This window comes from Lipophrys pholis (assembly GCF_963383615.2).
Source record: "Lipophrys pholis genome assembly, chromosome: 11".
NCBI lineage: Eukaryota > Metazoa > Chordata > Actinopteri > Blenniiformes > Blenniidae > Lipophrys > Lipophrys pholis.
The window spans coordinates 330,557-345,556 of NC_137631.1; the positions used below are offsets into that span (position 1 = coordinate 330,557).

The 15,000-nt window shown below is 52.4% G+C and overlaps 2 protein-coding genes across 3 annotated transcripts in view; one reads left to right on the top strand and one right to left on the bottom strand.

The window, feature by feature from the left end:
- adat1 (adenosine deaminase tRNA specific 1) overlaps positions 1-6,473 on the top strand; it is a gene marked incomplete at its 5' end in the record, with an annotated part of 13,588 nt that extends 7,115 nt beyond the window's left edge. The window contains 5 exons of the mRNA XM_080474747.1: positions 1,425-1,874; positions 2,080-2,225; positions 2,297-2,396; positions 2,501-2,587; positions 6,037-6,473. Of these exons, the coding sequence (XP_080330873.1) occupies positions 1,425-1,874; positions 2,080-2,225; positions 2,297-2,396; positions 2,501-2,587; positions 6,037-6,169 (916 nt within the window). The 3' untranslated portion in view covers positions 6,170-6,473. The remainder of the gene's footprint in view (positions 1-1,424; positions 1,875-2,079; positions 2,226-2,296; positions 2,397-2,500; positions 2,588-6,036) is intronic.
- Positions 6,474-6,654: 181 nt separating this feature from the next.
- The window catches only part of gabarapl2 (GABA(A) receptor-associated protein like 2), a 10,871-nt gene continuing 2,525 nt past the window's right edge, over positions 6,655-15,000 (bottom strand). Inside the window, exons 3-5 of one of the 2 annotated variants that reach the window (XM_080476127.1) lie at positions 11,131-11,303; positions 9,376-9,473; positions 6,655-7,740 (exon numbers count right to left, since the gene is read on the bottom strand). In XM_080476127.1, coding sequence (XP_080332253.1) covers positions 7,739-7,740; positions 9,376-9,473; positions 11,131-11,303 — 273 coding nt within the window. In that variant the 3' untranslated portion in view covers positions 6,655-7,738. Of the gene's footprint in view, positions 7,741-9,253; positions 9,474-11,130; positions 11,304-15,000 lie in introns of those variants that run through there. The other variant, XM_080476126.1, reaches the window with a different exon arrangement.

Below are 15,000 nucleotides of genomic sequence, written 5' to 3' on the forward strand. Positions count from 1 at the left end.
TATCTGACCCAGCAGCTCCTTGGGGCAGTTAGCGGCCGGGGCAGCTCAGTATTTGCCCCAGCGGAGCAAAGAGGGAAATGGAAGCTTCAGCCAGGAATCTCCTTCATCTTCTTCACCAGCCACACTCCCTGTGAGGTTAACCTCCTCCTCCTCTCTCTTCCTCCTCTCTGCTCCTCCTCCTCTCTCTTCCTCCTATCTGTTCCTCCTCCTCTCTCTTCCTCCTCTCTCTTCCTCCTCTCTCTTCCTCCTCTCTGCTCCTCCTCCTCTCTGCTCCTCCTCCCCTCTGCTCCTCCTCCTCTCTCTTCCTCCTCTCTGTTCCTCCTCCTCTCTGCTCCTCCTCCCCTCTGCTCCTCCTCCTCTCTCTTCCTCCTCTCTGCTCCTCCTCCTCTCTGCTCCTTCTCTCTCTTCCTCCTCTCTGCTCCTCCTCTCTGCTCCTCCTCCCCTCTGCTCCTCCTCACCGCTCCTCCTCCTCTCTGCTCCTCCTCCTCTCTGTTCCTCCTCTCTGCTCCTCCTCTCTGCTCCTCCTCTCTGTTCCTCCTCCTCTCTGTTCCTTCTCTCTGTTCCTCCTCTCTGCTCCTCCTCCTCTCTGCTCCTCCTCCTCTCTGCTCCTCCTCCCCTCTGCTCCTCCTCACCGCTCCTCCTCCTCTCTGCTCCTCCTCCTCTCTGCTCCTCCTCCTCTCTGTTCCTTCTCTCTGTTCCTCCTCTCTGCTCCTCCTCCTCTCTGTTCCTCCTCGCTCCTCCTCCTCTCTGCTCCTCCTCCTCTCTGTTCCTCCTCTCTGTTCCTCCTCCTCTCTGCTCCTCCTCCTCTCTGCTCCTCCTCCCCTCTGCTCCTCCCCTCTGCTCCTCCTCACCGCTCCTCCTCCTGTGTCTCCAGGTGGAGATGCCTCCATCATCCCGATGGCTGACAATCTGTCTCAGCCCTGCGTCATCGTCCCGTCTGTGAGGAGCAGTGAGGGAGGAGGAGGAACAGGAGGAGCAGCAGCAGGAGGAGGAGGAGGAACAGGAGGAGGAGCAGCAGCAGCAGGAGGAGGAGGAGGAACAGGAGGAGGAGCAGCAGCAGGAGGAGGAGGAGGAACAGGAGGAGGAGCAGCAGGAGGAGGAGGAGGAACAGGAGGAGGAGCAGCAGGAGGAGGAGGAGGAACAGGAGGAGGAGCAGCAGCAGGAGGAGGAGGAGCAGCAGGAGGAGGAGGAGGAACAGGAGGAGGAGGAGGAACAGGAGGAGGAGGAGGAGGAGGAGCAGCAGGAGGAGGAGGAGGAACAGCAGGAGGAGGAGGAGGAGGAACAGGAGGAGGAGCAGCAGGAGGAGGAGCAGCAGCAGGAGGAGGAGCAGGAGGAGGAGGAGGAACAGGAGGAGGAGGAGGAACAGGAGGAGGAGGAGGAGGAGGAACAGGAGGAGGAGGAGGAGGAGGAGCCCCTAAGAGGAGGTGTGAGGAGCCTGACGGAGGACGGGAGTATAAGCTGCTTCGTCTGGAGCAGAAACCGACCGAGGAACCAGGAGAACCACCAGAGTCTGGAGGTCTGAGAAGTCCTGCTTGGTCAGACCCCTCAGACCCCTTAGACCCTGTCCCTGGGGGGTTACCCCCTCCGGTCCCCGACCTCCACAGAACTGGGGCAAAGTGTGTCCCGGGGGGCCCGGCAGACCCCCTGCAGCCCGGGACAAGGTACCACAGTACGGGGGCCCTGCGGCTGAAGCCGGGCCGAGGAGAGCCCACCCTGTCCCTGTCCTGCAGTGACAAGCTGGCCCGCTGGGGGGTCCTGGGCTTCCAGGGGGCGCTGCTGAGCCACTACCTGCAGGAGGCGCTGTTCTTCAGCACGGTGGTGGTGGGGGCGTGTCCGTACCGACAGGAAGTGATGCACAGAGCGCTGGTGGAAAGGTCAGCACCAGAAAGACCGACTGGGGTAGTTCTGGTGTCGGGGGTAGATGTTGGGTAGCTTTGGTGTCGGGGGTAGATGTGGGGTAGTTCTGGTGTTGGGGGTAGGTGTGGGGTAGTTCTGGTGTCGGGGTAGATGTGGGGTAGCTTTGGTGTCGGGATAGATGTGGGGGTATTAACTCTTCTGCCCCTGCTCTTCTGCCCCCAGGTGTTCCTCCGTCTCTGATCTTCCTCCTGGTTTCTCTCCTCGTCCTCCTCAGCTGCTTCAGTCCAGGTTGGAGTTTCCCTTCAGTCACAATCAGGCTGTGCTGCAGCAGCGGGGCAAACAGGGCCGCATATGCCCCTGTGGAGCAGGTAGGACCCACCCTCCACCCTCCACCCTCCGTCAGTCACTCTCTACATCCACCTTGTACTGTGTGTTTCAGCCATCAGCTGGTGTAATGTCGCCGATCAGCCACTAGATGTCACTGCTAACGGCTACAAGCAGGGAGCGACCAGGAAGTGTGTGGGGAGTCCTGGGTCCAGGTTGGTCCCGCTCAGTCCCGCTCAGTTCCTCCAGTCGGAGGCTTCACTGCTGCTTTTATTCTCTTAATGTGACGTGCTCAGTGTTTCCTGTTTCCTGTTTCCAGATCTCTCCTGTGTAAACGGGAGCTGTTTCACTCCTTCCTGTCCGTGGTGGCGGCCACCGAGCCGGCGGCGCTTCCCGACTCGCTCAGGTAACAAACCGCCGCCTCTTTCTGCGGCGTTTTCCTCCCTCACCCTCCCTCACCCTCCCTCACCCTCCCTCACCATGGCAACCTTTTGAAAACCATGTCCCATCGGGCCACTAGCTGGTGCTGTTGTTCTCTTGGCCAACAGAAGTGAAGTATTTATTTATTTATTTATTGTTTTGATTGTATTTTACCAACTTTTTGCTCAAACATTCACCTGAATTCCACGAAACCTTCAGGGAGGGTTTGTCCTCCCCGAGGACCAACAGGATGTTAACGACTTAATGTTTCAGAATAAATCCCCCAAAAACTGCAGAACTGTCCCACACAAGGTGGAGGAGAGGCTCCTCATGGAGATCAAAGGAGATCAGCGTCTGTTGCCATGGAGACGCTCCCTGCTCAGTGTTTCACATCGATATGAGCTAATGGCTAACATGCTAGTGATGCTAACTCAGTTCCACACCCAAATGTTGCATTGGTGAGGTCTGTGCTCTACCGAGTGTAGCTCTGGATTGTCTTTGTAATGAAAGCCCACGTGGCTTAGAGAAGTTCTACCGACACAGCTCTACCTGGTCCAGGTTTTGTTCTGAAGGCTGGAAGAGTTTGACTGATCTTCACTACAATGATAAAAAGTCTTCAGAGGCGAGACATGAAGCCTTTTTCCTCCCTCCTCTCCTCTCTCCTCCTCTCCTCTCCTCTCTCCTCCTCTCCTCCCTCCTCTCCTCCTCTCCTCCCTCCTCTCCTCTCTCCTCCTCTCTCCTCCTCTCCTCTCCTCTCTCCTCCCTCCTCTCTCCTCCTCTCCTCTCCTCCTCTCCTCCTCCTCTCTCCTCTCCTCCTCTCCTCCTCTCCTCCTCTCCTCTCTCCTCCCTCCTCTTCCTCTCTCCTCTCTCCTCTCTCCTCCTCTCCTCCCTCCTCTCCTCCTCTCCTCCCTCCTCTCCTCTCTCCCTCCTCTCCTCCCTCCTCTCCTCTCTCTCCTCTCCTCTCCTCCTCCTCTCCTCTCCTCTCTCCTCCCTCCTCTCCTCCTCTCCTCCCTCCTCTCCTCCTCTCCTCTCTCCTCCCTCCTCTCTCCTCCTCTCCTCTCCCCTCCTCCTCTCCTCTCTCCTCTCCTCCCTCCTCTCCTCCCTCCTCTCCTCTCTCCTCCTCTCCTCTCCTCTCTCCTCTCCTCCTCCTCTCCTCCCTCCTCTCCTCTCTCCTCCTCTCCTCTCTCCTCCTCTCCTCCCTCCTCTCCTCTCTCCTCTCCTCTCCTCTCTCCTCTCCTCCTCTCCTCCTCCTCTCCTCTCTCCTCCCTCTCCTCTCCCCTCCTCCTCTCCTCTCTCCTCCTCTCCTCCCTCCTCTCCTCTCTCTCCTCTCCTCTCCTCTCCTCTCCTCCCTCCTCTCCTCTCTCCTCCTCTCCTCCCTCCTCTCCTCCTCTCCTCTCCTCCCTCCTCTCCTCTCTCCTCCCTCTCTCCTCTCTCCTCCTCTCCTCCCTCCTCTCCTCCTCTCCTCTCTCCTCCCTCTCCTCTCCCCTCCTCCTCTCCTCTCCTCTCTCCTCCCTCCTCTCCTCCTCTCCTCTCCTCTCTCCTCCCTCCTCTCCTCTCTCCTCCTCTCCTCCCTCCTCTCCTCTCTCCTCCTCTCCTCCCTCCTCCTCTCCTCTCTCCTCCTCTCCTCCCTCCTCTCCTCCTCTCCTCTCCTCCCTCCTCTCTCCTCATCTCCTCCCTCCTCTCCTCCTCTCTCTCCTCTCTCTCTCCCTCCTCTCCTCTCTCCTCCTCTCCTCCTCCTCCTCTCCTCCCTCCACTCCTCTCTCCTCCTCTCCTCTCCTCTCCTCCCTCCTCTTCCTCTCTCCTCCCTCCTCTCCTCTCTCCTCCTCTCCTCCCTCCTCTCTTCTCCTCCTCCTCTCCTCTCTCCTCCTCCTCTCCTCTCTCCTCCTCTCCTCTCCTCTCTCCTCCCTCCTCTCCCCTCCTCTCTCCTCCTCTCCTCCCTCCTCCTCTCCTCCCTCCTCTCCTCTCTCCTCCCTCCTCCCCTCCCTCCTCTCTCCTCCTCTCCTCCCTCCTCCTCTCCTCCCTCCTCTCCTCTCTCCTCCCTCCTCTCTCCTCCTCTCCTCCCTCCTCCTCTCTCCCTCCTCTCTCCTCCTCTCCTCCCTCCTCCTCTCCTCCCTCCTCTCCTCTCTCCTCCTCTCCTCCCTCACTCTCCTCTCTCCTCCTCTCCTCCCTCCTCTCCTCTCTCCTCCTCTCCTCCCTCCTCTCCTCTCTCCTCCTCCCTCTCCTCTCTCCTCCTCTCCTCTCCTCTCTCCTCCTCTCCTCTCCTCTCCTCCTCTCCTCTCTCCTCCTCTCCTCCCTCTCTCCTCTCTCCTCCCTCCTCTCCTCCTCTCCTCTCTCCTCCCTCCTCTCCTCTCTCCTCTCCTCTCCTCTCCTCTCTCCTCTCCTCTCCTCTCCTCTCCTCTCCTCTCTCCTCTCCTCCCTCCTCTCCTCCTCTCCTCCTCTCCTCTCCTCTCCTCCTCTCCTCTCCTCCTCCCCTCCCCACACACACACACACACACACACCTGTGTATCGGGTCTCTGTGGAGAAGAACAAACAGTGGCTCTTCTGTTCCTCAGAATTTCAGCAGATAACCTGATCATGACACACACACACCCACACACACACACACACACACACACACACACACACACACACACACACACACACAGTTTGTCTTCACTCACAGGGGGCTGATTGGCGGTTGGTTGGATCTGCAGGTGTGTTCCTTCAGGCCAGCAGATCTTTAACTCGTCCTTTACTCCACCCGTGTGAAGGAGCCGTGGGTCTGGATCAGTTGGACTCAGTAATCTGATCCCCCGTTCTGGAGATTAAGAAACATCCTGCTTCCTCCTCGGAGCCTCATTCAGTCCTTCAGTCTCTCAGACCCTTCAGAACCTCTAACAAGCCTACGACGGACGTTCATCTACATTTCCTGTTTCATTGTTTTCCACCTTGTAGCTTCAGGAATGAACTTCTGATGTTTCAGACGAATAGTCAGAGTGAACTAACCCGGTCATCCACCCAGATGCACAAGCAACTGTTCACCAGGAAAACGCTTCTACTGCAGTACTTTCTAGTGTACATCCATCTGTCCGCCCGTCCAGCCCTGTGACACACCACACACACACTCACAGGACATCCAGCCTACAGCCTACTGACCTTCATCATCCATCCAAACTACACAGTCACCATTTTAACCAAACTCCTCACATCCACCAACCAACATTCCTGTCATTCACTCACCAACTAACCAACTAACCAGCTAACCAACTAACCAACATCCAGAAAACTCATATATCCTACTTACAACCACCACTCACCCTCTGACCACCACCAACCACTCACCCCCTCACTACATTACCCCCCCTCACTACATTAACCCCCCCCCCCCCCCCCCTCACTACATTAACCCCCCCCCCCCTCACTACATTAACCCCCCCCCCCCTTTCCGTGTTCAGATTGCTGGAGCTGCAGACCTACTGGGACTACAAGCAGGCGTCGCAGTCGTACCAGCAGGCCTGGCAGCAGCTGCGCAGTCAGTCCTTCCCCCTGTGGCCTCGCAGCGACCGAAACCTGCTACTCTTCCACTGAGGCTGAAAACCCTCGTCAGGATCCACTAGGATCCATCAGGACACACCAGGATCCATCAGGACACACAGGATCCATAGGGATCCACAAGGATCCATCAGGACACACCAGGATCCATAGGGATCCACAAGGATCCATCAGGAACACACCAGGATCCATCAGGATCCACCAGACTGTCACAGACACCCAGAGGTCGAAGGTTAGATCACCACAGACCCGGCCCAGACGGTTTCTCCAGGTACTGACCGACCCAGGACTGAACTGAGACCTCTTTTAATAAAAGACTAAACTGGAGTAACGTGTTTGTTATCGGCTGAGGATCAGGCTAAACTAAACCCAAACTAATCCCAAACCAGTTCAAACTAAACTGAACCCGTCTGAATTGAACCCAGTTCTGTTCTGAAGGCAGCCCGTTGCTCTAAACCCAGAATCGAGCACCAGCTGAGTTTCTATTGACGAGATTCAATAAATGAAAAAAAGACATGAAAAGCATTTTACAGTTTTTATTGGTCAGGTCTTCCAGCCGCCTCACCGTTTTTCAAATATCTAAAATTCCTTTCTGTTTATAAGTTACACCGAACACTTTTACAACACTGAAGAAATGAATCGGCCCAAAGTAAAGTTCTGAACATGAAGCCCGGCGGAAACACGCAGGATTGTTTCCATCTGATTGAGCTGCAGCAGCGTTTTATCATTCCAGTCTGAACCTCCAGGCTCCAGTCTGAACCTCCAGGCTCCAGTCTGAACCTCCAGGCTCCAGTCTGAACCTCCAGGCTCCAGTCTGAACCTCCAGGCTCCAGTCTGAACCTCCAGGCTCCAGTCTGAACCTCCAGGCTCCAGTCTGAACCTCCAGGCTCCAGTCTGAACCTCCAGGCTCCAGTCTGAACCTCCAGGCTCCAGTCTGAAACACTCATTCTGTTTCCAAGAGTAAAATGTGAAACTATTCTAATAAGTTATTATAATGACCAGTGAAGTTTCTCCTCCAAAACGTCTTGAAGGAAAAAGACCAGAAACCGTCGAAACACAAATAAAACAAAATGCAGCAGAAATACAACATGAACCCAAAACAAATGGAAAGAGGAAGAGTCCAGGAAGAGTCCAGGAAGGGTCCAGGAAGAGTCCAGGAAGAGTCCAGGAAGGGTCCAGGAAGAGTCCAGGAAGAGTCCAGGAAGAGTCCAGGAAGGGTCCAGGAAGAGTCCAGGAAGGGTCCAGGAAGGGTCCAGGAAGGGTCCAGGAAGAGTCCAGGAAGAGTCCAGGAAGAGTCCAGGAAGGGTCCAGGACTCCAGAACCACCATTTGTTTTATTAAAACACAAAGTTTGAGGAAACCACCTGATCAATATGATGCAGACACATTTAAATAATAATATAATGATGAGTGGTTCAAAAGTACTTCGATCTGACCATCGTTAACATACTACTACTATCAAATCAAATCCAGAAACAGTAAATACCTGCTGGCGAAGCGTCGTGAAACTCGTCCTCGTGTGATTTAATGTGGGAATGTCAGAATAAAGTCCAGGAAGAGTTCAGAATGACTCTGGAATCAGTCTAAAGTAATAAATGGATCAACGTTCTGTAATAAATGAACCAAAAGATTAAGAGTCTCGATAAAACAAACATTTAAACAAAGTACTTCAACTGTTTACTTCTGCAGGTCATTAAATAAACAACGCTGACCTGAATAACTTCACAACTTTTACATTGAAATTTTCAATCATCTCAAGTTTCACTTGTAATTTCAGAGTTTTTTTCCTCAAAAATGTCTTCATTTACTTTCAATTTTGGATTTTTATATTTTTTTGTATAAATGTATGACTTTAATCAGACTCTTTCATGTTTATTCAGTTTTTGTGGCTGACTTCACGTCTCTGGTTTCAATCCTGCGTGTTCCTTCCTCCTCCCTCCTCCTCCTCCTCCTCCTCCTCCTCCTCCTCCTCCTCCTCCTCCTCCTCCTCCTCCACCAACAAAATGTGCAAACACAAAACCTGGAGGCGGCGAAGCGTCCCTCCGTCCGGCTGTCCCTCGTCCGACTGTCCCTCGTCCGGCTGTCCCTCTTCCGTCTGTCCCTCGTCTGGCTGTCCCTCGTCCGTCTGTCCCTCGTCCGGCTGTTCCTCCGTCCGGCTGTCCCTCGTCCGTCTGTCCCTCGTCCGGCTGTTCCCTCGTCCGTCTGTCCCTCGTCTAGCTGTCCCTCGTCCGTCTGTCCCTCCGTCCGGCTGTCCCTCGTCTGGCTGTCCCTCGTCCGTCTGTCCCTCGTCCGTCTGTCCCTTGTCCGTCTGTCCCTCGTCTGGCTGTCCCTCGTCCGTCTGTCCCTCGTCCGTCTGTCCCTTGTCCTCACTCAGCGGCTTCCGGCTCCTGAACCTCGGAGATCATCGGAGCCGCCGTGTGACGATTCAACCACACAGGTGAAGGTATGATATGTCCTATTTCTGCAGCGCCACATCCACACTGTGGGTGGCAGCACTGAGTCGTGGAGCATCGAGGGCCTCACAGCACCACCCGGTGGTACACACTGGTATTACACCGGGTCAGACTAGGCTGCTCATGTCACCACCCGGTGGTACACACTGGTATTACACCGGGTCAGACTAGGCTGCTCATGTCACCACCCGGTGGTACACACTGGTATTACACCGGGTCAGACTAGGCGTGATGTTTTGATCATTCTCTTGATTATTCTGAAGATTTAAAGCTGAAAATAAGACATATCGTACCTTAAGTGATTCTCCGTACATTGTTACAGCAAAAATAAAACCATAATGGGATCGGGTGCGACGACCAGCATGTGTGTGTGGAAGTTGTGTGTTTGTCGTCTAATACGGCCGCCTGGTCAAAATCAAGCATTCTGTGGGGTGCTTGTGATGTGTGGTGATGATTCTTTGTCATTTTACGGCAGTGTTCCTTAAAATGGCTTCAGTGACAGAAAGACTGAGCGTGTCTGGACACGAACAATCCTCTGAGTCCGTCCGCGGCGACGTCACGTCATGTATGGTTGGTTATTTTGGTTATTTTGGCATCAGAAGTTTGTCAATTTCTTTATCAAAATTCGACCGGGAACAACAAATGTGTGGATGCATCACTAGTGTTAAGTGTGTGTGTGTGTGTGTGTGTGTGTGTGTGTGTGTGTGTGTGTGTGTGTGTGTGTGTGTGTGTGTGTGTGTGTGTGTGTGTGTGTGTGTGTGTGTGTGTGTGTGTTATCCCTTTGCCGTACAGAAGGCCTTATAACCGAAGGTGTTTTCTCCACTGTAGGCCACATACAGGAAGCCGTCCTCATCCTTCTCCTTGTCGTACAGCTGGCCCATCGTCAGACTGCAACACACACACACACACACACACACACACACACACACACACACACACAGTCAGTGGATTGCTATAGCCTCTTGATGTTGACCTGGACGATGGTTTCCACTGTAAGTTCAGGTCTCGCTGCATTTATCTATGAAGTAGGGAGAAAATCAATGAGACCATTAAAACTCCTGAGTCATGGCGAGGTGGGTGGGGTTTGTTCGGTCCATTCAGCCGCGGTGTCGGGATGTTCTGTACCTCCACTCAGCAGCATCAATTATTCATGTATCATATTTCACCCAGAGAAAGTCCCGTGGTTCGTCCCTGCCGCTGAGGCGTAGTGCAGCACCACCAGTGTGAGCAGGGAACAATCAGGTGTGAGAAGCAGGTCAGATCCTGCAGATACTCTGGACGTGGTACAAACCAGCACGTCGCTGTAGAAAGCAGAGTGAAGGTGTGGCTTCATCCCGTTTCACAGGGGGATCCATTACTCAGGCACTCCTCAGTTACACACTCACACAGCTTCCACTGCACACACTCCGGGCGTCACGGGGCAATTAGAGGGGCAGGAGGAGCTGTGAATACACACATTTCTTTATGTGCATGATGCACAATTAGTGTGCGTGTGTGTGTGTCTACAAGGAGCTGCGAATATCTTAGGCTCCACCCAAAAGAGCCAAAATACAACTTTTTAAAAAAAATTGTCTCCATAGAAACGGGGGGGGGGGGGTCATAACTTTATGAAAACGCTCCTTCTCTGTAGAAATGGGGGGGATATCTCCTGAAATGCTCGTCGGCCGTAGTAAAGAGTTCTGCCATTTCCATGAAAACGGACATCGTTTTTAAAACTTTGCTGCTTAAAGGAAAAACTTTTCTCAACTTTTTCTCGGCTTGAAAACCGTTGAGTTCCACTTGAAAAGCTGCGGCGTCAATGGAGCCTGATTCAGCTGCGGCTCTACCTGCGTCCAGGGGGGGGCGCTAAAAATCACAGAAATCTCATTAAATGTCAAAGGAAATCAAAGTGAAGAGAACTTTACTGACTGCAGAACTCAGGGATGTTTGATGACAATAGAACCTCAGGCTACCATTAAAATGCTCCAACATCTTCATCATCATCATCACTGGTGATTCTCGTCCCGGCTGCTTGAGCTTCCTGCCACAAAGAGCAGCGAAGCATCATAATGAACAGGATTAAATGAGAGCATCAGCAGGACGATGAGAAAAGCTGCGTCTTCATTCAGGAGCTTTTTGTGTTCTGGTTCCACACAGTCACACTAATATCAGATATTTAACGTCGGACTTCGCTGACTTGTGATTTTTGTTTCGGGTCAGTGACCTTTGACCTGAAACAAAAATCCCAAGTCAGCGAACTCCATAGTGAAGTAGTGGTTTGTACTTTCTGGGACAAAATCACTGTTCGTTGGTGTTTTATTCATATCCGAGGCTAATTAACCGTCATGCAGCCTCCCGCCACCAGGCGGCGCTGTGGGACACAAGTCCCTGTAGCCGAACTGGAAGAGACTGCAGTTCCAGCACAGAAAAGTCCAGAAAACCAGTGGATTCATCAAAACTGTCGACGAGAAAATGAAACCGTCCCAGTCGCCCTGAGTTCTGCTGGTTTTCTTCAGTCAACTCATTTTAATCAAAAATGTTTGGAAGGTGCAGACGTCACGCTCACCTGGACTGGGGGACCGTTTTGTCCACGAAGAGGAAGATGGCTTTCTCTGACGGCAGCTGGATGCGTTTCCTGATGATCCACATGAACTGGGCCACGGTGATGTCGGAGGGCACCAGGTACTTCCTCTTATCGATGTCCACGATCTGCGAGCCGGAGACCTTCTCCACGATCACCTGCAGCGCCGGCGGGACACCAGACCAGCACGTTCAGCTCTCACAGCCATTCTCCACGTCACAGGACCAATCAGGGCCGTTTGTGAGGCTCATTGCCCAGCCAGCAGGAGCAGCGGCAAAAAACTATTTAGCATTCTCACGTTAATGACTGAGTGAACGATTCATTCTCCTGAAGAACAAGAAGGAAAGTCGGGCAGCGACGTCAGCCAGCAGCCCAGAACAAAGCTTGTTCAGCAGAACAGGTCATTCTCTGAGAAGAAGCTGTCCAACCTGCAGGCCACGCCCCCTCACAGCAGGCCACGCCCCCTAACCACAGGCACATTTCTGTCAAGCAGCATTTTAACTAGTGATGGGAATTGATAAGATTTTTTCCGATTCCATTTCACGATTCAATTCCTTATCAGTCCTAACGATTCCTGAGTCTTTCTTTGAGGGGAAATTAGTTTAACAGTTTTCTGTACCCAAAGGAACAATTACATTTTTTCCAAACATGAAATTATAATTTTTCCCTTAAAAAAGAACAGTCAATGTGTATTTGCCTTCATTGCCCCCTGGAATTTACACTTTTTCAAATGTTGCACTGTTGACAAGTTAAGCCTCTCTGGGAGGCGGAGCCTGGAGAGGAATGAGGAAGTGACGTAGGAGGAGGAACTCGTTCTCTTGGTCTGCAGGGAACCCTGTGTTTTCATATTGTGTTGGTGCTTTTTTTGAGGGGATATTCAACACAGAATGATCTAATACATAGACATACAGTAGTAGATCTCTAATAGATTGTTTACTATATAGTGTGATAACTAGAGGCTCACACATAGTGAAGGTTCTACTAACATATGTCTACACTGCAGGCTCATTGGAGCAGACATTCACTACATGGGACAGATTGACAACAGAGTTAACTTATTAAAAGTCCCTCATTAGTCCTCAGACAGGACATTTCTTCACCAAATGGACCGTCTTCAGCAGCCACACAGGGTGGTGCTCTGGGGAGGTGATGGAGGCCGGGGGTGGAGCTCAGGGAGTCACGGTGCAGGTTGTTTTGACGATCAGAGTAAACCGGAGTACCGGAGTAGAACCAGCACACAGAGAGAGAGAACATGAAAGGCTCCTGCCGGGACTTGTTTTGTTTTAACTGGACCTTGTGGCTGTGAGGACAGACTGTGGGGACAGGCTGTGAGGACAGACTGTGGGGACAGGCTGTGAGGACAGGCTGTGAGGACAGACTGTGGGGACAGGCTGTGGGGACAGGCTGTGGACTCTGTGGATTCAGGACGTGGTGAGTGGAACATGTATTACCGTCTCCTATTATCTAGTCCTTTATGGTCTCCCACTTCAGACCTTCTTCCTCCATCTTTTCTCCTGGTTGACGGAGGTTCTGCGTCGCAGTGTGACGTCGCGCTACGTAACACAACGCGACTTCACGTCGTGCTGGAAATGATTCGTTAAGAAGAATCGAACACATTTAAGGTGCACGATTCCCATGGAATTGATCCATTGGAACCGGTTCTAAGTCAGAACCGGTTTTCGATTCCCATCCCGACCCGTCACAGCCAACAAGAGCTTCAACCCCCCAGAGAAATAAAGGAGGTGCGAGTCGCTGAGGCCTGAGGTCAGGCTGCATTCAGTGGGGAGAGGTGTCGAACCGGAGCCTCTTGTCTGGAGCACAATGCTTCTTAAACTCGATCCCTACACTCACTTCTTCCAATCTGCTCCTGTTTAATGAGCGGTGGCGCTCCTGCTGCTGTGAGCGCTGCTGCTTTGTTGCAGGTGAACGGTGCATGAATGTTGGTGGTGGTTGGAGAAATGTCATCCAGGCCTCCGTCAGCAGCCCCGGGGCAGCTGTGGCTACAGCGTAGCTTAGCATCACTGGAGGGACTGGTGTGGAAAAGCAACTTTTTGAAAATGCTTCATCTGCATGAAAATGGCAGAAAGTGCGTTTCTTCTGAAATGCTGTCGCTGCACATACTCACCACCGCCTAGTAACTAATTGTTCTGCACATGCTCAGTTGAGCCATTTCCTCCATAGTGTCCTGGGTAGGCCTGTCACCATAACAAATTCTGCTGGACGATAAATTGTTCCAGAAGTTATTGCGATAAAAAATAATTTCGCCGTTTTGATACCATTTTTCCACTAATATATTAATAAAGGTATAATAATACAAGTATACCCATTTAAAGATAAATAAACTTTTACTTCTTAATATTTAAAATTGGAATTGTATTATGAAAAAAGATTGTAAATCTCCAAAATAAAGAATCAAAACCACCTCATGTCCCCCCCTCCTCCTCACGGGGTCTCATGATGCTCTCAGGTGTGCCAGGTTTGGAGTTACGTGATGCCCCTGAACGCATCACCCAGTATCAGCAGCATGAAGCAAAAAAAAGAAAAAGAAGTAGTGGCCTGTCGTCCAGAAAGTACTGTAACCATACCATGAAGTATTAATGGTGAGACAGAGTCTGAGGTAGAGCTGCTGTCTTCTACTTGTTTTTGTCGTGATGCTTCACATGTTGATGACGTAGGCGGTGGAGCCACTCTGGGGGCTGCGGTTGCCAGATCGGCTGTTTTCCTCCTACATGTTAAGGCCCGTTTACAGTGAGTCTTACTGGGTTTTCACTGGAAGGATCACAAACCTGGCAACTCTCTGAAACAATGGTGAACTGTGAGAGCCGCTCACTAACACCAGAGTGAGAGCCGCTCACTAACACCAGAGTGAGAGCCGCTCACTAACACCAGAGTGAGAGCCGCTCACTAACGCCAGAGTGAGAGCCGCTCCCTAACGCCAGAGTGAGAGCCGCTCACTAACACCAGAGTGAGAGCCGCTCACTAAGAGCCGCTCACTAACACCAGAGTGAGCGCCGCTCACTAAGAGCCGCTCACTAACACCAGAGTGAAAGCCGCTCACTAAGAGCCGCTCACTAACACCAGAGTGAGCGCCGCTCACTAAGAGCCGCTCACTAACGCCAGAGTGAGAGCCGCTCACTAACACCAGAGTGAGAGCCGCTCACTAAGAGCCGCTCACTAACACCAGAGTGAGCGCCGCTCACTAAGAGCCGCTCACTAACACCAGAGTGAAAGCCGCTCACTAAGAGCCGCTCACTAACACCAGAGTGAAAGCCGCTCACTAAGAGCCGCTCACTAACACCAGAGTGAAAGCCGCTCACTAAGAGCCGCTCACTAACACCAGAGTGAGAGCCGCTCACTAAGAGCCGCTCACTAACACCAGAGTAAGAGCCGCTCACTAACACCAGAGTGAAAGCCGCTCACTAAGAGCCGCTCACTAACACCAGAGTGAAAGCCGCTCACTAAGAGCCGCTCACTAACACCAGAGTAAGAGCCGCTCACTAACACCAGAGTGAGAGCCGCTCACTAAGAGCCGCTCACTAACACCAGAGTGAAAGCCGCTCACTAAGAGCCGCTCACTAACACCAGAGTGAGAGCCGCTCACTAAGAGCCGCTCACTAACACCAGAGTGAGCACCGCTGCTCACTAACACCAGAGTGAAAGCCGCTCACTAAGAGCCGCTCACTAAGAGCCGCTCACTAACACCAGAGTGAGCGCCGCTCACAGTGACGTCTCTGGTAAAGGAAACTGATCCAGCTCATTTTTAATTATCGTGAAGTTAATTGATTTATTGATGATCATGACAGGCCTCGTCCTGGACTTGGTACTTTTATTTTGACAGTCACCATATTAACGATC